Source organism: Maniola jurtina, chromosome 7 (genome assembly GCF_905333055.1).
Source record: "Maniola jurtina chromosome 7, ilManJurt1.1, whole genome shotgun sequence".
In the NCBI taxonomy this organism is placed as follows: domain Eukaryota; kingdom Metazoa; phylum Arthropoda; class Insecta; order Lepidoptera; family Nymphalidae; genus Maniola; species Maniola jurtina.
Window position 1 is genome coordinate 10,619,397 of NC_060035.1, and position 24,701 is coordinate 10,644,097.

Consider the following 24,701-nt stretch of genomic DNA (forward strand, 5'->3'; position numbering starts at 1 on the left):
CGTATACCTCATGGAGTTGAGTTTAAATTATTATTTGCACAGTTATTACCACCAAGAACCACTCAATGTAAACATTTCAAGCATATTTTTTTGTGCTTACTTACAATAAAATTGAGCATAAGTAAGTCCAATATGTAATGCTAATCAAAATAATTTAAACTCACCTCTGATGCTCTCGATTCCAATTTCGAGTTCGGGAATTTTTTGTAACATTCATTGCTTTTTACCCTCATCCTGCGCAGATACAAGGTTATTTTCAACACTTATACTTTTTCCCTATAGATTAAAAAAAATTAAACAAAAGATACTTACTTTAGGTGATTTTCCATAGTGAGAGAATTTTATTTAACACAATTAAATTATAATAATTCTGTCCTACAAGTACAAGTAGAGAGTAGTACAATTATGAAGATTATAATAGTTATTAACTGGAACACTTCAGCATGAATTACCCACCTACTACTAAGTATTTATATGAAAATTTTAAAAATAATTTTTAGATGCATATAAAATAATTATACCTTTGGATACCTTGATAAACACCTCAAATCTAGACGTAAGCAAGAGACATCTTAGGAATTATAAATTAAATAACTGGAAAAATAAATAAAATAATATGTATCATGCCAAAATATATTCAAAGCGATAATTGAATTTTGGATGGAAATATTTTTTGCTTTGAATACCTATTATAGTACGCGACAGATCGAGAAGGCAATCGGGGTGGGCTCGCCCCGCACACCTGCACAGCCCCGGGCTAACCCGGTGCGTGATAGCGCGGGTGTGCAGGGCGTCCCCCGCCTCGTACCCCGATTGCCATCTCGACCTGTCGCACGCTGACTCGAACACTTTTACGCACATCTAAATAATAATACGTTAATTTGCTTTCTGATAACTAGCCAATTATGTGCCTTGTATTGAAGTAACTGAGAATAAATAAAACAATGAATTTGAATATAAAAGTTACTATATTCATCCGCTCTCAATCCATACAACAACATTATTCCGCATACACTTCATTAAAAACTCTATAAAAATAATTTAATTTCCATATTACTCCTCTTCCACCTCGTCGTCTGTTGTGAATTCACTTTCGTTGCCGCCCTGGGGAGCAAATTAAACACGTTAATAAAAAGTAAGTACAGCTACATTTAAAAAATTCTTCTCAGACTTGGGCGCGTTTGTAACCCTCGTAGGTTTAGTTTTAAGTTTACGTAATTAATTATCACCACTATATTATTATCATCTTTCAAATCTAAAAAATCTGACGAACCATAGTATCTAGTTCGAATAAATGATTTTGATTTTAAACTTAATGAATATTCCTCAAAACGATCTAACGAGTTCAAACCTAAAGCTCGGTTACTACTCTATGCCAAAACAACATCATGGCATAATAGAATGTTTTATCTTTTCTTCTTGTTGGTTTGTCAGCTATGCAGGTCCCTTTAGACCCTGTATCACGTTGATCGTTGCGGATCTATTGTGATCGCCGCCGATTTACAGTTCTAATACTAATTGCCACCAGGAACAGCAGCAGCCGAGATACTTTTCGCCACCTCCAAAAGCAGTATGTGTTTCCCTAGGTGAACACTACGTTTGTGGTTTAGTGTCTGACATTGTAGGGGTCCACATCCTATATTTTATCTTTACTCAAAGATATTATAAAACTCTAGATAGGCAAAGTTCTCTATGCGTTGAAACGTGAAGGCAAATTCGTACACTTGTGTGTAACATAGACTATATTATAATATAGATACTGGCGCAATATTTACACACCTTTGGATAAAACGAAACCTATGACCATGCTTTAAAATTTAGCGTAACCAGTCTATAATTAGTATAAGTAATTAATTAATAAAATATAAGTAATTGTTTTTACTATATAAATAAAACGGAAATCACACTATCAGACCTATTAATGTAATTGGTGCCAATATAATATAGACCTACTTGATAGATTTATGTTTTTTGCGGATTTTCATTTGTCCTTTCTACCATTTCCGATTTTTGCCGAGATTATATTTTTGACCTTATTATACCAAGCCAATTTTCAAACAAAAGAAACCACTTTATTTGTCTCTCCTATGGTAACTACAATGCTCAGACAAATACTTCGAGCGATTTTAATACTTGTGTAAATATCAGTTAAAGTAAATAAACATTAACTAATTAAGTACCTTTCCACATTAATGAATCACTATATTATTATATGCATATTTTCATTAACACAGCAATAATTTCGATTAGATAAGATTAACGATAGATCAAAGGTCAATTCACTATAAATGGTTGTTTACTGAAAAAGATATTAATTAAATATGCACTTTATTACTCTGCATAAGCGATTGGAGCTAATATAATACTTTAAAACTATTTTTCCCAAATAGATTATGACTACGACTTGGTCCACATAGATTTAGGTATCTAAGAATCCCGTGGGAACTCTGATTTTCTGGGGCTAAAAATTGCCTATGCCCTTCTCTGGACTGCAAGCTATCTCTATACCAATATCGGTTAAACGGATAGACCGTAAAAAGTTAGAAAACAGACACACACTTTCGCATTTATAATATTAGTATGGATTATGGATGTTTGTAGTGGTTAGACTAACCTCTTCATTGTTTTCTGAGTCGGAGTCGCTAAGGTCCCACTGTGGGTGCTCGGCGGGCACGGCCGCCGCTTCCTTCACGTCTATCTTCATGTCCTGCTGCTGGTCCATGCCGATGTACGAATCTGGACACAATCATTTCCATGACAAAAAAAAGACATTTAAAAAAACCTGATTAAGCTGAAGTGCATGACACAGGCCTGCCCGCGAAATTCAAGTTTAATTTGGTTTTTCGCAATTTGTAAACTAATACGACAAAGAAGGCTTATGGCATGCTAATAGCGCTAATGGCAGTATCATTTCCACAGGTTTGTTTAAAAATCTTTACTCGAAAGTGTTCAGTTTAAGAAATTAGTCAAAATAATGCGTTTGACGTGAGTTACTCACAAATTAGTCGATACTCTGACTAATTTCTTAAACTAGACACTTTCAAGTAAAGATTTTTATCTAAACCTGTGGAGATGATACTGCCATTGGCGCTATTAGAATGCCATAAGCCTACTTTGTCGTATTAGTTTACAAATTGTGAAAAACCAAATTAAACTTGAATTTCGCGGGCAGATCCGTGTAGTGCGTCTTAGTACGTGTCGGAATTCCCATAAGGTAGGGTTCGGTTGTCTACATCATCATCATAAACAACGCATCGTCAGATCACTACTGAGCACGCGGCTCCTCTCAGTATTTACTGTACGCTTCTACGATATTTGACAAACATGTAAATGTATTAAGCTTTGAAGTTTTGTCGTCAAAACTGGTTAAATATTCTGTTTGATTTACTCAACAGCTTAAGGTAATTTTAGCGTGCATGTAACTTTGATGCATACTATTATCACAATAACCTAGAACTTGATAGAGAATAGCATGCATAATTAAGCAGTTCACAAGAAAAGTTAGCTCCTCGTTGAATACTTAGATCATTTCAAGAACTAATATGCCGTAAACCTTCTATTTAATGTTAATACTTAATATCACTTTGGTATTTGTCTTTTAATACTAGAGGATGCCCGCGACTTTGTCCGCGTGGATTTAGGTTTTTGAAAGATCCGGTGGGAACTGTTTGATTTTACGGGATAAAAAGTTGTCTATGTCAATTACAGGGACGTAAGCTACCTCGGTACCAAATTTCATACAAATGGGTTAAGCGGATAGGTTTTTGGGAATCCCGTGGGAACTCTTTGATTTTCCGGGATAAAAAGTAGCCTATTTCCGTCCCCGGGATATAAGCTAACCCTGTAGCAAATTTCGTCAGAATCGGTTAAACTGTTGGGCCGTGAAAAGGTAGCAGACAGACTAAAATTGTTTTTCTGTCGCTCTGTGTATTTTAACAATGTACTATATTTATTACGCAGAATTTTTTCCTCTTTCATTTGACATCCTACTCGATACAATAGGAAAAAAATATTTTTGGAGCCCTAACTTTTTGAGGTTTTATACGAAAAAATTGACGTGACGGATGTTACATCCGTTGCTGCAAGTGTAGCAACGGAATATCATTTCCACCCTAAAACTCGTAGTCTCATCCTGTGCGATCATAGGGTGAGAGGGAGGGAGGGATTATACCGACTGGTTAAAAGTCGGCGGCAATACGAACGCTGTTTTACCAGGTACATACCGGAGCGCAGACAGCAGGCGAAGGTGTAGAGGCCGGGCCACCGCGGCGCCGTGAAGCGCAGCTGCAGCTCGTGCGAGTCCACCAGCGCGGTCACGTGCGCCGGCGCCGTGAGCAGCGTCTTGGACTTGCGGTCGCAGATGTAGCACCACCAGTACTCCTGCTTCTCCTGATCGCGACCAAACACAACATAGTGTAAATAAACTCTAAAAAAACTTCTCCATATCCGATAAACTTATAATAGATATAATAGTGCATTGTCTCAAATATACGAGTCTGGATTGACGCTACCGGGCGTCAATCTGGCAGTCTGAAGGCAGACGCGGTGTGGATTAGACTTGCGCCTGCGCTCAAGCTGTGTGTGGTAGTGAGCCAATGAAATGAATATAGATCACTACACTGCTGAACTATCTTATAATATCTTATAATATCAGTTAGGATAAAGTAAAGAATGCTAGTTACCAAGGGGAAGTATGGGCAGTGCACTGGATGCGAGCACTTTGAGCGTCCTTCGAGCCTCTCTCGCTTCTGCAGGCGCTTCTGGAACTTGTCCCACTGGTCATCGTCGTCGTCGGGCGCGGACGATTTGTCGCGCGACTCGTCGCCCGACCCCTCGCTGTGGGTGCCCGACTCGTCCGAGCTGCCTTCGTCGGACTCCTCGCCTCCTGCTCATTGAACATGATCATTGAAGTGAAGGTATTAAAGCAGAAAAGCTAGCCTCTAGCTCCTACACTAAAAATTTATTATTATTAATGTGAAAAAATTTGTCACAATTATTGTGAAACCAATAACAACTAGCTATGGTCTACCAAAATAATGTGTTATTTTACTTGGAATAAACTGCACAGTGAGAGAAAAAAACACACTTAAAATACTTTTTCTAAAATTGCTATGAAATGTGCACATTTCATACCCTGTAGATTGCTTTGAAATTTAAACTTTCCTGACAGTATTATAACTGTTTGGAAAAGTAAGCATGAAATCATAAGTTTGAATTTGGGATAGTGCTTGTTCCTCAAATCCTCACAACTGTCCTCAAAATAACTAGATAAGTTTGAATTTGGAATAATCTTTCTTCCTGAATATCTTGTATAGTCCGTACAAAATGATTTTTCACGCGCCATTTTAACTCCATGGGTCAACTGTCATGTCAAAAGTACGATTCACTCTTAAAATAAGGATTAAAAACGTACTTCTGACATGAGAGTTGACACAAAGTTAAAATGGCGAGAGAGTTCTCATTTTTTACAAATTATACTATAGTATTATATTATTGTAATTAGATCCTATTGAATCCTATACTATTATACCAATTTTGTGAAGTTCGTAAAATGAAAAGTTGAACATACCTTCCTCATCCTTTTTCTTTGGCTCCTTATTTCCTTTAGGTTTTTCTGCGTTCTGCACGACGGGCGGCGCGGCGACGGGCTTGGCCTGCTGCTTGGCAGCGGGCTTCTTGCCCTTCTTGGCCGGCCCTTTCTTCTGCTTCATCCACACGGGCCGTTTGTACACGTCCTTCTTCTCGTTCTTATCCGTTTTATTGTTCTTATCATTCTCGGCTTTTTCTGTAGCGTCCCCGCCTCCGTCTTCTTCTTCTCTGTGAAGAATAAATACTCAATATTTGATGTAAATGCAAAAGTGTCTGACCGCTTCCTTAGAAAGTTAGTCTTTTTATCCAGAAAATCAAAGAATTCTCAAGGGATTTTTTAAAAACCTAAATCCACTAACACAAAGTCGCGGGCATCATATAGTAATAAAATATATCTATCTGAAATAATTATAAAAGTTTTGATATTAAATATGTTTTTTTTTAAGTTGACTAACTTTCAAATCAAGTTTTATGAAGTAGGTCACATATAAAATTTATAAATTAGAACACATATACTAACACCAAACAAATTACAGTGGGTGACCTGATGTTAAGTAATTTCAGCCGCCAATAACCATTTGCAGCACCAGGGGAAACAAGGAGTTTTCAGGCATTTTTAATCCAGTCTTTAATAGCCCCATGATCAAATTTAGTTACCAAAGATAAAGACTCTTACTTCAATGTTTTTTCTTTAATAGTAGTATCTCCAAAGAGTTCTTTCATGTTGGTTCTGCGGAGAAGCACCGTTACTGTTACTATTGCACCAGCTGTCACCACTGTTGAGTTCTCATCATCAATTACTGCAACCAAACATACAAAAATATTAAAAAACCAATAAAATAGTCAGCCATATTGAAAATTCATAAACCGTTAAGACCATGTTTAATTTTAAGGGACTAAGTTTTGATTTTTTTGTATATAATAATCATTTTTTTCAGATATATCATCCACTTTGTTAGTATTAAATCAATTGCTTATAATGAAACTACAATTCAGCTTTTACACTTTTCAGTATTCACCAGAAACATACATACCTTCAGTGTTAACTTGGAAATGTATGTAAGGCATATTGCCCAGCACTTTCATGACATCATCAAACTGTTTGTCATTTAGGAATCGGAGCACCTGTCTCCTTTCTTCCCCAGAGAGCTGTGCCAATTGTAACGGAGATTTGATGTGCTTCTTGCGATTCGTGAAATGCCTTAGATTGTCTTCCGTAATGTATGGCAGTTGCAGCAGAGCGGATTTATAGTCCCAAAGCCCCTGAACTATCATTGGGGACAGTTTCATACAATTTTCGATAGTACCTATCGTGGGCAGCCGAGGTACTAAAACAACAAAATATCAACATTTTTTAATTTGAAAATAATAATATGTATATGACTTTTTGTGTGCATGATTGTCAAAGAATTTTGAATAAATGTTTTTTCCTAACTTATCTTCTTCTTCAACAAAAATAGGTGGAGGTTTCAGTGATTACTTTTTACTTTTTATCATTTGAACAGCAAATACTGTGTTCTGGAGAAATCACTTCTTAACTCATACAGTTTATTTGTATAGGTGTATTATTTTTTACAAAGCATTGTATATAACTTACTTCTTCTCGCGTAAGCAAGCGCGATGAGTTGGTTAACGCAGTTGACCATTTCAACGATGAGGTTGGGGCATCGCGACACGATGTAGCGGCGGTCGACCTCCAGCGTGTCGGCCGGCAGCTTCATGCGCATGAGGTGAGCGTGCAGCAGCGCCCGGGCCTTTATACTGTACGGCCGACATAGTGGCTGCTCTTTGTTTTTCTCGCCCAAGTTTGGTAGCTCACGTAAAAGCTGGTACAAACAAGTATCATCATCTACTACTACTACTGAGTACGGGTCTCCTCTCAGAATGAGAAGGGTTTAGGCCATAGTCTGCCACACTGGCCCAATGCAGATTCGCAGACTTCACACACCTTTGAGAACATGGAGAACTCTCAGGCATGCAGGTTTCCTCACGATGTTTTCCTTCACCGTTAAAGAAAGTGATATTTAATTGCTTAAAACGCACATAACTGAAAAGTTAGTGGTGCGTGCCCAGGATCGAACCCCCGACCTCCGATTAGGAGGCGGACGTTCTAACCACTAGGCTATCACAGCTGACAAACAAGTATAATGTGTTCAAATTCAACCTTTGTGCAATGCATTAAGGTTGAATGTGACACATGTGTAGTTTTTGACAGACCATCAGTCCATCACCAACATACCAACAACATACATTAATGGTGTGTGAGTCACTTTGCAATGCATACTATAACATGTACTCATTAGATAGTATAGAATAAATTAAGTGTCAACTTCTACTAACTACTCTTTATATTCGTATTATATTATTTACTTGTCTGTAGCAAAATTAACTTACCATTGGGACCTCTTCATTGTCAGTTATTCTTTCAATAATTTCAGAGTTATGCCGTTTGTCAAATTCACATGACGCTGCTAAAATCATCAGAGCTCTCTTCAAAGGCATGGATGGTGTTTTGTGGCAGAAGTAAAAGTACATTTGTGTTGTGTCCAACAAAACTTGTTCTCCTGAAAACCGAATTGACCGATACCACCATGTACCAACCTAAAAAGATTTAATTACACAAATTACTATTCACTACTTTAAGAATTAACATACTAATAAATCTACAAGTTGGTAATCTATTTACAAGAACCTACCTAACCTAATATCACATAATATATTAGTTATTACTTAGATAGGTTCTTGTACTAATACAACTTATATAGATTTAGATGTAGATTTAGGACAAACAAAAACAACACATAAAATATAACAGATACATAATTATTAATAACATATTATTATTTACATACAAGGCTTATACAAGTCTCTAACTAGGTCTAGATACTCGTGATATTGCATATCATTCTGTCCATAATGTAGACCAGGGGTCTCCTAACTTTTTAGCCCAGGGGCCACTCACCCCACTAAGACCAAAGAGCCAAGCCCTTGGTATATTTCTAAAACTACTATACTTTTGAATTTATCACAGAGTTATGGGACTAGGCAAGTGGCCTTGCTGCCTATGATATATACTACTAGCCGATGCCCGCGACTTCGCCCGCGTGGATTAAGGGTTTTCGGAATTCCCGTGGGAACTCTTTGATTTTCCGGGATAAAAAGTAGCCTATGTGCTAATCCAGGATATCATCTATCTCCATTCTAAATTTCAGCCAAATCCATCTAGTAGTTTTTGCGTGAAGGAGTTGCTACTCCTTACACATACACCCACACACACACACACACACACATACACACAAACTTTCGCCTTTATAATATTAGTGTGATAGTGTGACTTTCATTTTCAAGTGGATATAAACTATGCTGTTCAGTACCAGTGTTCAGCCTGGTGCAGTAGGCTAGTTTGGTTGTGCTTTTGGAACAAAGCCTGCTTTTGGCCTGAAAACTTTAATTTTGGGTACTTCTGATGAAGACCCCATTAAGAAAGGATTTTGAGAAAGTCAGAATCTTTAAAACTATAAATCCACAAGGCAGTGTTAAGGTGGGAAAAACTAGAAGCTTTAATTAAATACATAAATCACTTACAGCTGTAGGCAGAGCTACCATGAAGACTAGCGCATACAGCCCCAGAACCCACACACTGTTCTCTTTCTCCACAATCCAACTCGGCAGTGCTATACCAAAGCTCATAGCTCCTGGGCCATCAGGATTCCCATATTTCTCCCAATTTCTTCTGGCTTCATCATCTGTTAGAGCCTTAAATATACACAAAATTAAATTATAAATTATTGCAATCATCACACTGCTACTGTAGCTGTCTAACTATGGTGACCACTTAAATACAGTTTGTGCTTTTTACATATTATTTTTTTATTAGACTAACAGCTGATTCAATTCAATTCAGTTATTTTTTACATCACAATAAGATCTGATCAGCATTTTGTTAATTAGTTTTCAGGTTAGTTGCTTCATACTTATATTTTTAACATAGGTGCATATTTACCTTACTTACCTAAGTCTTAGGCTGAGATTTATAGAGCGTACTTTGACTTTAATAAGACTTAAGTCACAGTGAGTGTTATAATGCTGTCTTGGATTAACAGTTTCTTAAGTCTGAGCAAAGCCAAAGTACACTCTATAGATTTCAGCCTTAGAGTATAGGTAACTAAGTAGGGGATAAAATGGGACAAAATGCTTGCTATATTTTTTTTGCATGTTCACATGACCAGTAATCATCAAGAGAGAGCAGCAATGAAATGTTTGTATTTCTTATAGTGTGACAATCCTTACCACACTATTTTCTACTGTTTATAATTTTATTCAGATACAAGTTAGCCCTAAGATAACTAAGATACCCCTCATCTGTTTTTATGCGGTATCTCACTGGAATGCATAAATATTAACATGGCTTGTAATTAATGCACGAGTTTTACCTGATATGCTTTTGTCAGTTTCATAAAAGCCTTTTCATCTCCAGTTTCCTTATCCGGATGAAGTATCAAAGATTGTTTGCGATAAGATCTTTTGATTTCAGCCTGAGTCGCCCCTGGAGGCAAGCCTAATATGTCATATGGGTCAAAGTTAGACATCTCATAGTCAAACTGAGACACTTTAACTGCTAGAAACCCCAGAAGCACCCACCCTGATATTATTGCTAACATAATAAAAAAGTTTTTCACTTTCTTGTATGGTTCGGACTGTTCTATTATAATTTGTTTCTGTACACAATTTGGACACTGACATAGTTCCGCTTTTTTTGCTGGATCTGCAAAAGAGAATTTCTTTAACTTTACGTGTACAAATATGCGTTTTTAAAAATTATCAACGTGTAGGTAATGTACCGTAACTTGACATCAAATTTTTTATAGTAAGCACGTAAACAGCAGTACCTAGCTTAAAAACAAAAGTTATATCATAGTTCTTTATAATATGAACTATCAACTGTGCAATGATTATTATTTTACTTATTATAATTGGTACTTATATTAATGTAAAGATTTACCTTCTTTCCGTTTTCTCGGCCAATAATAAAATGTCGCCGGCACCAATATAAGAGCGAGGAATGATAAAACAAAGTAGAAGAATGTTGATCCACTCTCATCATATTCAAATTTTTGTCCACCCATTGTTATTATATTACATTATTTGATTTAAAAATTAAAATATTATCTAGCGCGCTAGCATTAACTTCCAAAATTCCCAAATCCTCAATCCAGCCCCAAGTTGAAGTTTCCTGACGTGTCGTTCGATGTCAATGTCAAATTGTCATTCAATAGGTGTCAATAGGTACAAATTGTGGTACAAATTGCTTATGGTTACCTACTACAAACAGACACAGACAGCCCAAAATAGTTTTGAATCCCTCATCTAGGATAATAATGTTCTGTGGTTTGAATAGTCTAAAATCTAAATTAGCTCAAGGGCTAGCCCTAATCAGAAAAGCTATGCAAGAGCTTTGCTGAATAAACCAATCTTCCAAATTCATGGAGAATCCAAATGAATTATAAACTACAACTGCACTATGTATAGACAGGTACATAGCATTATTATATAGGCCTCAAAAGTCATATCCAGGATCCAGGGCAGTAAAAAAATAAAAAAATAAAAATATAGCATTGGCATTATTATTCTGTCAAGTCGTCATATGTCATTTATGTCAAATCATATGACGTTTGACGTTTCCTATTTGAAAAAAGATGAAAAATTTTCATTTCAGTAATTTGCTTTGCGTTAATGCGTAAATAAATGAATAAAATGTCGTGTTAATAAAAACTAATAGCACAAAATTTAAGGTAAACAAATAAGTAGATTAGCATTTATTTTAAAATTATATCGTACCTAATGGTGAAAAAGAACAGCTTTTGATGATCTACTTTATTTCGTTCGATTTTCGTTTCAAATTTTTATTTCTGCGTTAAAATTCTATACTTACAGCAATAATTATTGTTATAGATGGCTACGAAATCAATAGCAAGTGCCACAGTGCGAGCAGTGAAAAAACGAATATTGCCATCCAGAGCAGCACTTATATTAACCCCATCAGCTGTTCAGAAAGTAAAGGAGATTATGTCCAAAGAAGAGGCTAAGGGATTCATTGGGTTGAAGGTTGGTGTGCGTCAAAGAGGTTGCAATGGACTGTCTTATACTTTGGATTATGCTTCTACCAAGGGAAAACTTGACGAGGAAGTGAAACAAGATGGTGTTACTATAATTATCGACAAAAAAGCACAATTAACATTATTGGGTATGTGTGGTTAAATATTGTACAGTTAAATAGTCTTTATCATTGAAGTAAATATATTATTGCATTTTACAGGAACTGAAATGGACTTTGTTGAAGATAAGCTTGCAGCGGAGTTTGTTTTTAATAACCCTAATATCAAAGGCACCTGTGGCTGTGGAGAATCTTTTAGTATATAATTTTTAAGACTTAATTTTGTAATTAGTAGAATTGTTACTGCCCAATCATATTTTCATGTAATTAATTAATAATTATATAGTTCTTTTGTTAAAATGTGAGTGGGCAAGCTTGTATATATATGTATATTATGTATTAATATTTAATATGCATTGATGATTAATATAGATGAGTTCCTTTTCTGTTTTCTATTTTTTAATTAGTAGTAGAAATTATTTGTATATAGATTGTAAGTTTTAAAGATTAAAATATTTTGTTTCTAAAATTGATATTTGCATTTAATTTACCTAGGTTTACTTATGTTACCTTTTCATTTGAGGTAGGTCATAGTCATAGATCATGTAGAGTCAAGATATTGAAGTTGATATTATGTGCACCGCACAGCTCACTTCATATGTTATGTGAAGGAAAGTAATGTGTTTAATATGTACTTATTCAAAAAAAAATATTAATTAACTGCAATAATAATGTATGTACCAAATAAATAAAGAACAGTAAACTGTTCAGTGTAAACTTCAGTTTACTTCATAGTAATTTAACTTTGATAAGCTCCAAATACAACAAGTAGGTAGGTTTTCACTGTATTCTGTGAAGATAATTTTACATTAAACATACCTACATTCTATTATCTTTAAAAATAATTAATTTTAGTTTGAAGATAAAAGAATGTAAGGCAAGTATGTATATTATTTTATGTACTTACCTACTTAGTTAAAAAGCCGTGATAGAATAGTTTAGCAAATATGCCGTGACAGCCTTATGGTTAGGACGCACGCCTTCTATTTGGGAGGTCGGGGGATCGATCCCGGGCACGCACCTCCAACTTTTCGAAGATATAATACCTATCACTTGTTACTGTGAAGGAAAACATCGTGAGGAAACCTGCAGCTCAATTGCAGTAGAATGTCAGCTACAATGTCACGATCGCAATCATCATTATTGGCTACAATGCATTGTTGCAAAAAGAATCGCATTTTAGACAATAACAACAATTGCGATTGTAATAATGATTGATGCTGGTTTTATGGAATCGAGCAGCTGCTGAACGCCTTAGAGTTCACCATAAAGTTCTTAACGACGATGTGTGAACTAATCTGACTTTGGCCAGCGTGGTGGACTATGGCTAAACTCGTGAGGTAGGAGTCTAAGGGGTTGGAGGACAGTTAACGTAAAAATTAAGGAATTCAACTTCGCTGTCAGCCTTTCCTGCAACAAGCACGTATGTTACAGTCGAGAAATACATCCAACATCCTACCTATTACTTAGGTACCTACATAAAAAACGGATAGTTAGACGATAACCCATTTCGATGCTTGAATCACTTGATCACTGATCATTTTGTGATCAAGACATGATCATAGATACATAACGGAAACCAAGTTCATGATGAAAGCCATTTTATAACCAACTTTATTATTAAAAAATCGGACAAGTGGGAGTCGAGCTCGCACACGAAGGGTTCCGTACCACATCGTACAAGAATAACCGTTTTTCGGATTTATTTCTTCACTTAGCCATAAAACCTACCTAGGTAGGTACTTGCCAAATTTCATATTCATGATTCTAGGTCAACGTATAGTAGGTACCTACGTAGCTAGGTATGAACAAAATAGGCCCGTTAGCGGTCGGCCGGACTCCGCCGCGCGCCGTTATGGTTGGAGCAGCATCACTATGAGACCCTCGTTTTGTTTCGCCGATTTGACCGGTGTAGAAATCCACGAAGAAAATAGATATATTAGGTAATATCGAAATTAAAATAAATTAATTTATAAATAAAAGCAAGCGAAGCGAGCGCGAACACTATTAAATTCCCTGTTTAATTTTTGTGGGCAACTCTAAACTTTACGGAACATGTCTAGTTATATCTATTTTGGGATATGATTTTAGCCTTCTAGACTCTTGAGTGCTCTTAGCCTAGACACGAATCCTAGGGCGGAGTTTTCTCTCTCTAACGAACTCAAGTGTTGAGTTCATTAGCAAAGATGAGAAAATAAAAACAACATCTATGTTAAGTTTTTAATTTTACAAGAATTTTCGTAAAACGGAACGTCTCATGCAACAATAATTTCACAGATACCTATTTCTATCTCACTTTTCCTTCGAGTTTAGTTTTTCGTTATCTCACTCACTCAAATAACATGGAGGACGTGCTCCCGTAAAAACGTCGTTGAAGTATTTGTCTTTGTTTACGTGTCGAAATCATCGGGCGAAACTATTGGAAAATAATCCAAAGTGTCTTAATTCGGTTTATGGAATTACCTCGAATATATAGTGGCTTTGTATTTTTAATAAAGATTCAATATTGTGCTCACCGCTTGAAATGAATAACGGGGATGTTGGAGGATCGAGAGGTAGAGGCCGTGGTTGGCATAATCCCGATAATAAACCTCGTGAGTTGCGCCGGCCCAAATCCGTGGGGGACGACACCAAAGGTATGTTTTATTGTTCTCTTATCTAAGTCTACATTTCGCATTAAAAAATCATATTCATTGGTTATGATCGTGGGTCGCTAAAAGCACCCATCAAATCTTCAGGTGAAAGTTTTAGGAATTTTCATTTGTGATGACGTCGGCGGCTACGTAGTTTGACAGAAATCAACTGTCGGAGCCATGGCGCATGATGGTGTGTGTAACAAATCTTAATTCAGATATTCATTATTTTCATTACCTTTACATTCAGTATATTAAAATAAGGATTAATATTGAAGTTGTTAATGTACACCTGTGCTGGAAATATCATTTAACTTATGTTTGACTGAGTATCTTCATCAAATGTTTTTTTGGGTCAATTTATGCATGCTTATCTAAAAAATTTTAGCAGTTGAAGCCCCTGTATCAAATTTGTCTGCGGAAGCTAAGGAATGGTATCCACCAAACTATGTGCCACAATCACCTGTAATTTACAACCAAGAGCCCTTCAGAGTGCCTCGTTATTCTGTTCAGGACAGAATTAGACAGGCACAAGATCAAGACCCATATAATTTTGACAATCTATCATATGCACTTGAGGAGCCTGAAAACTTGGATCTACGAGTTAGTAATGTTTAAAAAATATATTTATTCAGTATATAATATAGAATTATATTATTGTTCCTAGGTTATGCCCATCACTTCCTCCTAGTGGATTTAGGTTTTTAAAGCCCCAATGTAACTCTTTGATCTTCCAGGATTAAAAGTAGCTCATATAATATGAAAAGCAAGAATATGATGCTGATCACTTCATCCATGTGGAACTTGGATTTTTAAACATCCTGTAGCAACTCTTTGATTTTCTGAGACAAAAAATAGTCATTTGAACATCCCTGGGGTGCAACCTATGTCTTAACCAAATTTTGTCATAATCTGTTAAATAGTTGGGCCATGAAAATTAGACAGACTCACTTTTGCATTTATAATATTAGTATAGAATTATTATAATATTATTATGGATTTATAATACTTGTATTGGTTCAACAGGAGAACATAGCAAACTTGATTACAGTAATGTGTGAGATAACATTTGATCCCGGTAAATTTGACACTTTGTGTGGACCATTGGTGGATACTTTTGTTTTGACTTTGAATGATGCCACCTACACCAGAGCTCTCGTTGAAGCCATTGTGAACCAGGTAATATTAACATTATTTAGAATAGAATAGAATATATTTTTATTCAAGTAAACTTTTAAAGTGCTTTTGAATCCTCAAAATAATTTATCACTAGTTCAGAATGTAGTATTTCTTTGTAAATATTTGGGCAATGTAAGTTAGTCAGTTTATCCTTTCATATAACATACTATATTTAAATTATAATTAACTAGCTGACTTGCCCTTACTGTATGTACATGTTTGTTTGAAGTACCTATGTAAATATAAATTCTATTTTCAGAATCTGGCAAGATTTAGGTTATTTCTTGTATGTTTTCCGTGTAATGTTTTCATAATATAATAATATACTATATTTATTTATTGTAAATAAAGATGCTTTTGTTGTGTTTGAAAAATTATAATAAACTAGCATACTTGCCTTGACTTTACATTGGGTAGTCTGAAATATTTAAATGAAAATTATTTATGTATATATTATTATAAACTTGGATAAAATCTGTTTGGCCTATTTTGAGGTTTGTGCTTTTAGACCAACAGAAGTAATATTGTACAGAATATTATCATATTGTAATGCTAACAGGCACTGCTTTTGACATGGTGATAACTTTACAAATGTTTGTAATAAATGTTGGTAATAGTAATACAAATAATGAACTTGTGTGCAAATGTGCACATGTTTTTTCTTTCTTTCTTGGTGTTGGGTAATAGCCAGTATGTAGAGTTTGTTTATTAACTAACTAGAATATTCTAGAAACTTCATTTGTGAATTTAGGATTTTTTTAAATCCCATGGAAACTCTTATTTTCCAGGACAAAAAGTAGCCAATGGGCGGATCTTTATAAGAGCTTTTTGGGCTGCAACCCAGAGCCCCATGGCTATACAGGCCCCAAGCCACCGTTTGACAAAATGGACAATATTGTGAATTAAAACAAAATTGCTGTTTTTGGTTGTATTTTCTCGCTATCACACTCTTCTCTTCTACAATACTATACTACTATAATTATACTCTTCGCCATTTATTTTCGGTGTATTTTTTTACAAATGCAGTCATTCACAGTTGAATGGGCTTGATGCATCTGTTTGGCGTGTTGTCATCATTATCGAAAAGTTTTTGACAAAATAGCAATTAGATTAATTAGGCAGGCCCCCAAGTAGTATTAATCCAGGGCTCCACAAACTCACTGTCCATTCCTGAAGTAGCTTAAAAAGTGGCCCCAGCTGCAAGCTATTTGTTAACCAAATTTTATCCAAATTGGTCATACAGTATAAAAAGCTGGCAGGCAAAAGAACAGACACATAATATTAACACAGATTCTAAATCAAGTATTGCATGTTCACAGTGCATAGGCGAGGCAAACTTCCGATACAATGGTGCCCGACTGTGTTCCATCTTTGATTCTGTTGCACCGCCTGAGGAGTCGACGTTCCGCGCGTGCCTGCTGGAGCGTTGTTCTACCGAGGAGCACAAGATCATAAGTGGTATAGAGAGCTCAGAGGAAAACATGCGTGGCTTTGCCATGTTTCTAGCTGAAATATACACACAACTGGAAAACAGCCAGGTACGTACTTTAGCGTTGGGGCTTACTGGCTACACATGTACAGTTATAATCGAATATTTGGATTATTCAGTTAAATTTTTTATTTACCTATTTATTTTCAACACTTACATCTAGCCTGACAGGGAAATTCGTATTAAAAAAATTGTTATAAGACAATTTGTATGCATATATTCTGTCCATCAGTTCCAATGTGTCCTGTAGACACAGGCCTCCTCCAACCTCTTCCACTCTCGCCTACTTCTCGCAGTTCTTATCCACAGTGATCCTGCAACCTTTTTTTGTATCATCAGACCACGTTTTCAGTTGTCTTCCTCACTTTCTCGTTGTGTTATGGTTGTAGATTGCATCATCAAGTTAAAGTACATATTTTGAGTTGATGGCAGTCAGTCAATTTCTTCATAATATTTATAATAGATTTAAAAAAACGTGTGTATTTTAAAGAATAATTTTTTCAGGGTGGAAGGATAAGATCCTTAGGGGAAAGCCTGTGTAAAGTGTTGCTACATCTCCTAGACACTGACAAGGAAACAAACATCAAATCAGTTTGCCAGTTGCTCAAGGTAAGCTGTGATACTAACATTCCAATATTTTTTTCTACATGCTCATCCAGTATTTCAGAGTTACAAGAAAGATGTTACCATGCAGCAATTTCAAAACAAACTCCATGTGTGCTACTTTAACTATGCCTCTGTAGAACAAAACTGATCCACCTCCAAAGTGACCTTATTAAATATACATATTGTTGTAACAGGCAGAGTCGCAGGTTTCGGTACTTGAATTAAAACGAGAATTCTGATTAAATACGAGCAACTGTATTTCACCACTTTGACAGTTCGAGACAAGAGACACAAGAGAGCATAGGGCATAGACAAATAAATGTACACAGATAAAATTTACATATCAATACTCCCACTTAAATTTTATGTTCCTATGCTTAAAAAAAATTAACAAACTTGACAACCCTATGCTTAATCTTAAACAAACCAACAATCAATCAACTATTACTCAAAACAACTTAACACTTGGTCTCTATTTTTGACAAATTTAGTTACTGGTAATGCTTTAGTAAGAAAATCTGCTATTTGATTCACCGTACTTACATAATTAATAGACATTATACCAGCTTCAACTTTTTCTCTTATAAACATATATTTTACATCAATATGTTTTGATCTCTTGTGATACACAGGGTTGTGTATTAATTTAATAGTACTCTGATTATCAATACAAAGAGATATTAACTTTTGTGGCACTCTAATATCAATAAAAAGTTGTCTAAGCCACAACAATTCCTTTGCAGCTTCTGCTGCTGCCATAAACTCGGACTCAGTAGTGGACAAAGCAACTGTGGTTTGTTTTCTACTAGCCCACGTTACTGGACCACCATTCATCATGAAAATATATCCCGAATTCGACTTCCTTGAGTCCAGGTCTGAGGCAAAGTCGGCATCAGAAAATCCAACTATCTGGCTTATACAACTATATTCTATACACAAATTCTTAGTACTAATTAAATATCTAATAATTCTTTTTATAGCATTTACATGACTTTGATTGGGGTTATTTACATATCTACTAACAATATTCACAGCAAATGCTATATCAGGTCTAGACACTGATGCCAAAAACAACAAAGCTCCTACAGCCTCCCTATATGGAAAATTAATCTCACAATTACTTGAATTTTTAGTTAAAATCACATTATTATCTGCAGGTGTACTACATGGGCTTGCATTTGACATATTAAATCTTTCAATTAACTGTTCAGTATACTGGTTTTGATGTATTATGATTGAATTACTAGACTTTATAATTTCTATGCCAACAAATGAGTGTAAACTTAATACTTTTATCTTAAAACTCAACATAAGATCTTTTATAACCACAGACAAAACTTCTTTACTTTTTGAAAATAATAAGGCATCATCTACATAGAGCAAAAGTATAACTTGATAATTATTAAAAAACCCAACAAATATACAATTATCAGACTCACAGGCTTTAAAACCATACGTTAACAAAAATGAAGTAAACTTTTTATTCCAACATCGAGATGCCTGTTTCAGGCCATACAAAGATTTATTTAACTTACATATCATGCCTGGGTCAGCTTGGACTCCTTCAGGTAGCTCCATATAAATGTCCTCTACAAGTTCACCATATAAGAAAGCAGTTTTAACGTCGAACTGTTGTATCTCAAACTTCTCTCTAGCTGCAATACTTAATAAAATCCTAATGGAATCATACCTTACAGTAGGCGAGAAAGTTTCCTCGTAATCAATCCCCTTGATCTGTGTAAATCCACGGGCACAAAGACGAGCCTTATACCTGTCAATCTCACCATTACTCTTTCTCTTTATGGAAAATACCCATTTACATGAAATTGTCTTCTTATTCTTTCTTTCAACTATTTTCCAGGTCTTATTTTCTGAATGTGACTGCAATTCCTCGGATATGGCTTCTTTCCACTTTTGACTATCTTTACCTTGAATAGCTTCTTCAAAACTTAATGGTATATCAAACTCGGTGATATTTACTTCATGCTCATTTCTATGGCGCCTTGGCCTCAGTGTGATATTTCTGAATTCATCTTCATCGCTATCTATTATTCCTGATGGTTGATATGACTCATCACCGCTCTTAGAGCTTGTGGGGCTCTCATCGCTAGCATAATAATCTAAGTTTGTGGGTCTACTCGGGGATGCACTTGTACTCGGCTCACAGGCACTCTCATTCTCTTCCAAATCTATACTAATTTTATTGATATTCTTCCTTATTGAAGGCACATTATTCTCATTAAAGTACACATTTCTAGAAATTGTTATCTTATTTGTCTGAGGATCATACATCTTGTAGTTCTGGTTGTCATAGCCCACTAACAACATACACTTACTCTTCTTATCTAACTTCTTTCTTTTCTCGTCGGGTATGTGAACATAACCTTCTGAGCCAAACACCCTCACATGTGTTAAACATGGTTTGTTCCCAGTCCATAATTCATATGGAGTTATATCTTTTGTTTGACTAGATGAGCTTCTATTCAATAAGTAAACAGCACAATTCACTGCTTCTGCCCACAACTTTAGAGGAGTATCACGAGCATACAACATAGACCTTGCACTCTCCATAATGGTTCGTATTTCTCTCTCTGCTCGACCGTTCTGTTCTGGTGTATACGGGGCTGTGCACTCATGAATTATACCCTCTGTATCAAGATAAGCTCGAAACTCCTGGTTCACATACTCTCGACCATTGTCGGTGTGTAATATTTTAACACTATGTTGAAAGTTAGTTTTAACAATTTCATTATACTTTTTAAAGCAGCTTAGGACATCACTTTTATGCTTGATTATATACACATGTCTATAGCTAGTTGCAGCATCCTTAAACAATACAAAGTACCTTGCTCCTGACACTGAAGCTCGCTCTATGGGTCCACAAACATCACTGTACACTAAGTCGCCGGGTTTACTTTGACCTCTGTTAGATTTCTGAAAGGGCAAGCGACTTTGTTTACCATATTGGCATGCTTCACAGACAAAGTTTTTATCTTCTTCAGTTAATTTAACTGGTAGAATGTCATTTTTACACATATTTTGCACTTCTTTAATATTTAAATGTCCTAAGCGTTCATGCCATACTTTTAAACTTGTTTGCACTAAGTTACAGCTCTCTTGCACTATTGCTTTAATATTAAGTTCATAAAGATTGTTCTCCTTTAATGTGGCCGACATCACAACGGTATCATCCTTTAATATCATAGCTCGACAGTCCCTCTTAACAATAACATAGCCTTTCCTAGTAGCTGCTCCCTCGGAGAATAGGTTTCTACGTAGCTCAGGTACATACAATACACCAGTCAGAACACTTTGCTCCCACTGACCGTTGACACACCTGTTTATCAACACTTTGCCCTGGCCACGGACTTCTAACTCCTTCTTGTCTCCCAATTTTACTCTCCTATCGTTGCCACTGCTGTTCTCATTGTATTCTTGTAACTCACAGAAGAGGTCTCGCCTGTACGACATATGCACAGAGGCTCCACTGTCAAGAATCCACACATCTGCATCTGTGTTTGACTGTAAACATTCAGCATTAAATGCTAACATATTCTGCTCTTGGGATTTCTTCCCAGACTTCTTGGGGGCCTTACAAAATCTAGCAAAATGGCCCCGTTTATTACAGTTATAGCAGATGAATCTGTGCTTTGAACTAGTACTCGCAGCATCCGATGAATCTCTCTGATTGGAAACACTATTTTTCTTAACCTTACTTGTTTGGTTAGAATTCCTTTTGTCAGCTATTAAGGCTGTCTCAACTTCATCTTCATTTGTTAAACTAGCTTCCTCATCTAACAACCGTGCTGTTAGGTTATGTATAGTTTGTAACTTGGGATCTAACGATAGCCACGCCTGACGAAGTGATCGGTATTTTGCAGGCAAATTACTCAATATTTTTGTCATGACAGCATTTTCACTAATGTTTTCTCCACCTTCTCTTAACTGCTTTGCTAAGTTTTCGACTTTCGATATATGCTGCGCCATCGTGTCATCTGGTGACATTTTGTACTGATAAAAACGTTCATGACACATCATCTTATTTATTTCACTTTTTTGTTCAAAAATAGCTTCTAACTTTTCCATAATTTCCAATGCAGTTTCACAGTTTTCTATTAGTGTTATTTGGCTTAATTCCATCGAGGAGGTTATAATATACATTGCCATGCCATCATTTTTCATCCATTGACTTTGACTATCGGCCGAGGCCCCTGCCCCCGAGGGCATTTGCTTCTTTAGGTCGATTCCTTTGGCCTTTAGTGCGCACTTAATTTGAAATTTCCATTGACGAAAATTTTCTCCATTGAACCTCTCGACCGTCATTATATTTTTGTCGTTCATCGTGCTTTCGATAATACTGAATTGGTAATGGCGGTCGGCCGCGTACCACCGTGCCAAGTTCAAGTTGCGACACACTCGTAAACTTCACAAAATTGTTGTTGTTCTTCGTTTTTCGCGTACCTGGGCCTCATAACCTGTTGTAACAGGCAGAGTCGCAGGTTTCGGTACTTGAATTAAAACGAGAATTCTGATTAAATACGAGCAACTGTATTTCACCACTTTGACAGTTCGAGACAAGAGACACAAGAGAGCATAGGGCATAGACAAATAAATGTACACAGATAAAATTTACATATCAATACATATAAAAAAACTGTATGTTAAGTAATTAAAGTCCAGTGTACGCTAAAAACAAATGAAATTGACAAATCTCAAGTTTGGGACCAAGCACTGAGTCAGCATATGTCGGGGGTTGCAGTTGTCAGGCATCGCGCTGGACGCGGACTGCCCGGCGAGCATGCACGTGGCGTTCGAGCGCCTCAAGTACCGCGCCGAGATGCCGTGCGTGCGTCGCGTCATCCAGCTGCGCGGCGCGCGCTGGGGCACCGCCGACCCCGAGCCCGACGCCGCCGCGCGCCCCGCCGCGCCGCCCGTCGCGCGCCGCCTCAACCGTGAGTATGCCACGCACACCCGCATTGCAGCTGCTGGCTCCAGATCTCCTGCACACGGCCTTGCGCCGCTGCCATCCACCGACTTTCTGTGACTGGTTCGGTAGCGTCCGTCTACCTAGTGGGGTATTCGCCAACGCTGCTCTTCAGGTGCGATCCCAACGTCATACTGAGGAATTTTGTGCGAGAAGGTTTCCACCATCCTCACCCATATTTCGTCATCTTATAACGCATCGTGGATTCGTATGCGCTTGTTCACTGGGTCTCTCACATTCACTCACTACACTCTCGCTCTCGATCGTGATTAGCATTAAGGTCACAATATGCAGAGTTGTGTTGGTGGATTGAGAGAGGTAGTAAAATGAGTTACGCGATTGTTGTAGAAACGAATTCGGAACCGGAGGGCACGATGGGCGGCTACCTGGCGGACGGGCAGACGCTGACGCTCGAGGAGCGCGACTTCCTGCAGAGCAACCTGCCCGCCAAGCCCGCCGCGCTCGACATCGATATTCTGTGAGTGCATTGTGTTGTCCTGCTGTATGTGCATTGTATAGGCACAACGCATTACTGAGTACATTCCTGTGATAGAAGAACAGTGTGACGACGTGGCGCGAGAGCTCATGACAACTATCACCCACTACTGTACTGTAGAAATCTCCTCAGTTATACGCTACACCTATATTATGTCTCCATTAAACAACCACAGCCAGAGAGCCCGAGTGCTCGCTCTAGTCAATCAATACTTTCGTCTCAATAGCGATGTATGTTCATAAAGGCGTCCTAAGTGTCAGACGTCCAGACTGCACACAAGGTGCAGTAGAAATATTGTGTGCAGATGCAACAGAAGTAACGTCAGAAATATTCGCGTGTCGCGACTATTTAAATGGCTATTAATTTGTTCTTGACTTCTAGTTCTTTTATCTTTAAGTAGTAGATGATCTGGATACAACCAGTTTGTGTTTGACTGGGTTGAGTTGGTTTTCAATAGTGGATGATTGGTTTGGGTATGTGGTTACTATGTGTGTATTGACGATGTGCTATAACGGCTGGTCGGTGGGTTCAGGGAGGAGCTGGAGAACGAGGCGTGGGACACGGGCATGGACGCCGAGATGCAGGCCGGCTACCTGGAGTTCCTTAAGATCTCCAACCAGATCAAGCGATAACCAGCTGTCGACCGGCGCCCATTGGATCGCGCTCTGCACTAGGACAATCGTGAAAAACTATAAAAAAATAATAAAACTTTATAAAACAATAAAAAGATTCGTCTGTGAAAGCTTTGTAATAACTCTAGTTTAAGGGCCTTTGCACATGACATTTTCACGCGCGGTCAACGCGCATTTCACAAATACAGCGCTGCAAACGACATTGTGGATGTATGCAAGGTTACACTGTTTGCAACTGCAATGCGTTCGCCCAGCCGTCTATAGACGTGCAGTTATAACTGTTCAGTTTTAACTTTTTAACCATTTTAACCGTTCAGTTATCTGAAGGTGAACTTTCGAGGCTAGCATCTATCATCATTAATGTAGTAAATGTAAAGAACGTCCGCGTCATTCAAACGCAGCCACGTTGATGCGGCGTTAAGTGTCACTGCGCTCGAATTGCATTCCCTACATTTGCATAGTACATTAATCAGACGCTCTGTCGCGGCGGCATTTGACGCCACAGACGCTTGACTCGAAAGTCCACTTTATTGATTAATCAGATTATTATTATTAGTTATAAAGTTCATTGTCACTTAAGGTGGAAGCGACGGGCCTGTCCGCGAAATTCAAATTTAATTTGGTTTTACGCAATTTATAAACTAATATGACAACATAGGCTTATGGCATTTTAATTGCGACAATGGCAGTATCATCTTCACAGGTTTATATAAAAACCTTTACTTGAAAAGGTCAAGTTTAAGAAATTAGCTCTAGTATCGATTAATTATTCTCACAAATTAGTCGATACTAGAGCTAATTTCTTAAACTGGGCTGCTTAAATTTCGCGGGCAGGCCCGTCTCATGCCCCTTAAACTGTTCAGTTCTCAGTTTTGGTTA

The 24,701-nt window shown here is 37.1% G+C and overlaps 3 protein-coding genes across 6 annotated transcripts; 2 read left to right on the forward strand and 1 right to left on the reverse strand.

Annotated features, from left to right (window-relative positions):
- Positions 1 to 949: 949 nt before the first annotated feature.
- LOC123866629 (translocation protein SEC63 homolog) lies at positions 950 to 10,837 on the reverse strand. The gene is made up of 12 exons (XM_045908293.1): positions 10,592 to 10,837; positions 10,023 to 10,354; positions 9,175 to 9,345; positions 7,984 to 8,190; positions 7,187 to 7,415; positions 6,624 to 6,917; positions 6,266 to 6,389; positions 5,570 to 5,817; positions 4,683 to 4,885; positions 4,224 to 4,389; positions 2,615 to 2,736; positions 950 to 1,104 (listed from the first exon to the last, which is right to left on the reverse strand). Exons 1-12 carry the CDS (start codon positions 10,713 to 10,715, stop codon positions 1,054 to 1,056), a joined length of 2,271 nt encoding a protein of 756 aa, XP_045764249.1. The 5' UTR covers positions 10,716 to 10,837; the 3' UTR covers positions 950 to 1,053.
- Positions 10,838 to 11,234: 397 nt separating this feature from the next.
- On the forward strand, positions 11,235 to 12,276 carry LOC123866630 (iron-sulfur cluster assembly 1 homolog, mitochondrial). The gene is made up of 3 exons (XM_045908295.1): positions 11,235 to 11,381; positions 11,542 to 11,833; positions 11,906 to 12,276. The coding sequence occupies exons 2-3, from the start codon at positions 11,542 to 11,544 to the stop codon at positions 12,007 to 12,009; spliced, it is 396 nt and encodes a 131-aa protein (XP_045764251.1). The 5' UTR covers positions 11,235 to 11,381; the 3' UTR covers positions 12,010 to 12,276.
- Positions 12,277 to 14,113: 1,837 nt separating this feature from the next.
- On the forward strand, positions 14,114 to 24,352 carry LOC123867133 (polyadenylate-binding protein-interacting protein 1). 4 transcript variants are annotated; one of them, XM_045909007.1, is made up of 8 exons: positions 14,114 to 14,439; positions 14,825 to 15,039; positions 15,463 to 15,615; positions 16,935 to 17,153; positions 17,609 to 17,713; positions 22,470 to 22,662; positions 23,043 to 23,172; positions 23,723 to 24,352. In XM_045909007.1, the coding sequence occupies exons 1-8, from the start codon at positions 14,328 to 14,330 to the stop codon at positions 23,820 to 23,822; spliced, it is 1,227 nt and encodes a 408-aa protein (XP_045764963.1). In that variant the 5' UTR covers positions 14,114 to 14,327; the 3' UTR covers positions 23,823 to 24,352. The 4 variants fall into 4 exon arrangements, with proteins under 4 accessions (XP_045764963.1, XP_045764964.1, XP_045764966.1 ...); XM_045909008.1 differs by having other exon boundaries at positions 14,828 to 15,039; XM_045909010.1 differs by lacking the exon at positions 14,114 to 14,439 and adding an exon at positions 14,475 to 14,629 and having other exon boundaries at positions 14,828 to 15,039.
- The last annotated feature ends 349 nt before the right edge of the window (positions 24,353 to 24,701 follow it).

What these genes read in the sequence shown, in the direction of transcription:
- LOC123866629 (XM_045908293.1), bottom strand. Translation starts at nt 10,715, where the DNA reads ATGGGTGGACAAAAATTTGAATATGATGAGAGTGGATCAACATTCTTC. An exon ending in GCCGAGAAAACGGAAAGAAG is followed by an intron (nt 10,355 to 10,591) that starts GTAAATCTTTAC and finishes TCTCTTTTGCAG; the next exon opens with ATCCAGCAAAAAAAGCGGAA. An exon ending in CGCCTGCTGTCTGCGCTCCG is followed by an intron (nt 2,737 to 4,223) that starts GTATGTACCTGG and finishes GATTGTGTCCAG; the next exon opens with ATTCGTACATCGGCATGGAC.
- LOC123866630 (XM_045908295.1), top strand. Translation starts at nt 11,542, where the DNA reads ATGGCTACGAAATCAATAGCAAGTGCCACAGTGCGAGCAGTGAAAAAA. An exon ending in AGCACAATTAACATTATTGG is followed by an intron (nt 11,834 to 11,905) that starts GTATGTGTGGTT and finishes TGCATTTTACAG; the next exon opens with GAACTGAAATGGACTTTGTT.
- LOC123867133 (XM_045909007.1), top strand. Translation starts at nt 14,328, where the DNA reads ATGAATAACGGGGATGTTGGAGGATCGAGAGGTAGAGGCCGTGGTTGG. An exon ending in CGTGGGGGACGACACCAAAG is followed by an intron (nt 14,440 to 14,824) that starts GTATGTTTTATT and finishes AAAAAATTTTAG; the next exon opens with CAGTTGAAGCCCCTGTATCA. An exon ending in CAGTTTGCCAGTTGCTCAAG is followed by an intron (nt 17,714 to 22,469) that starts GTAAGCTGTGAT and finishes CGGGGGTTGCAG; the next exon opens with TTGTCAGGCATCGCGCTGGA.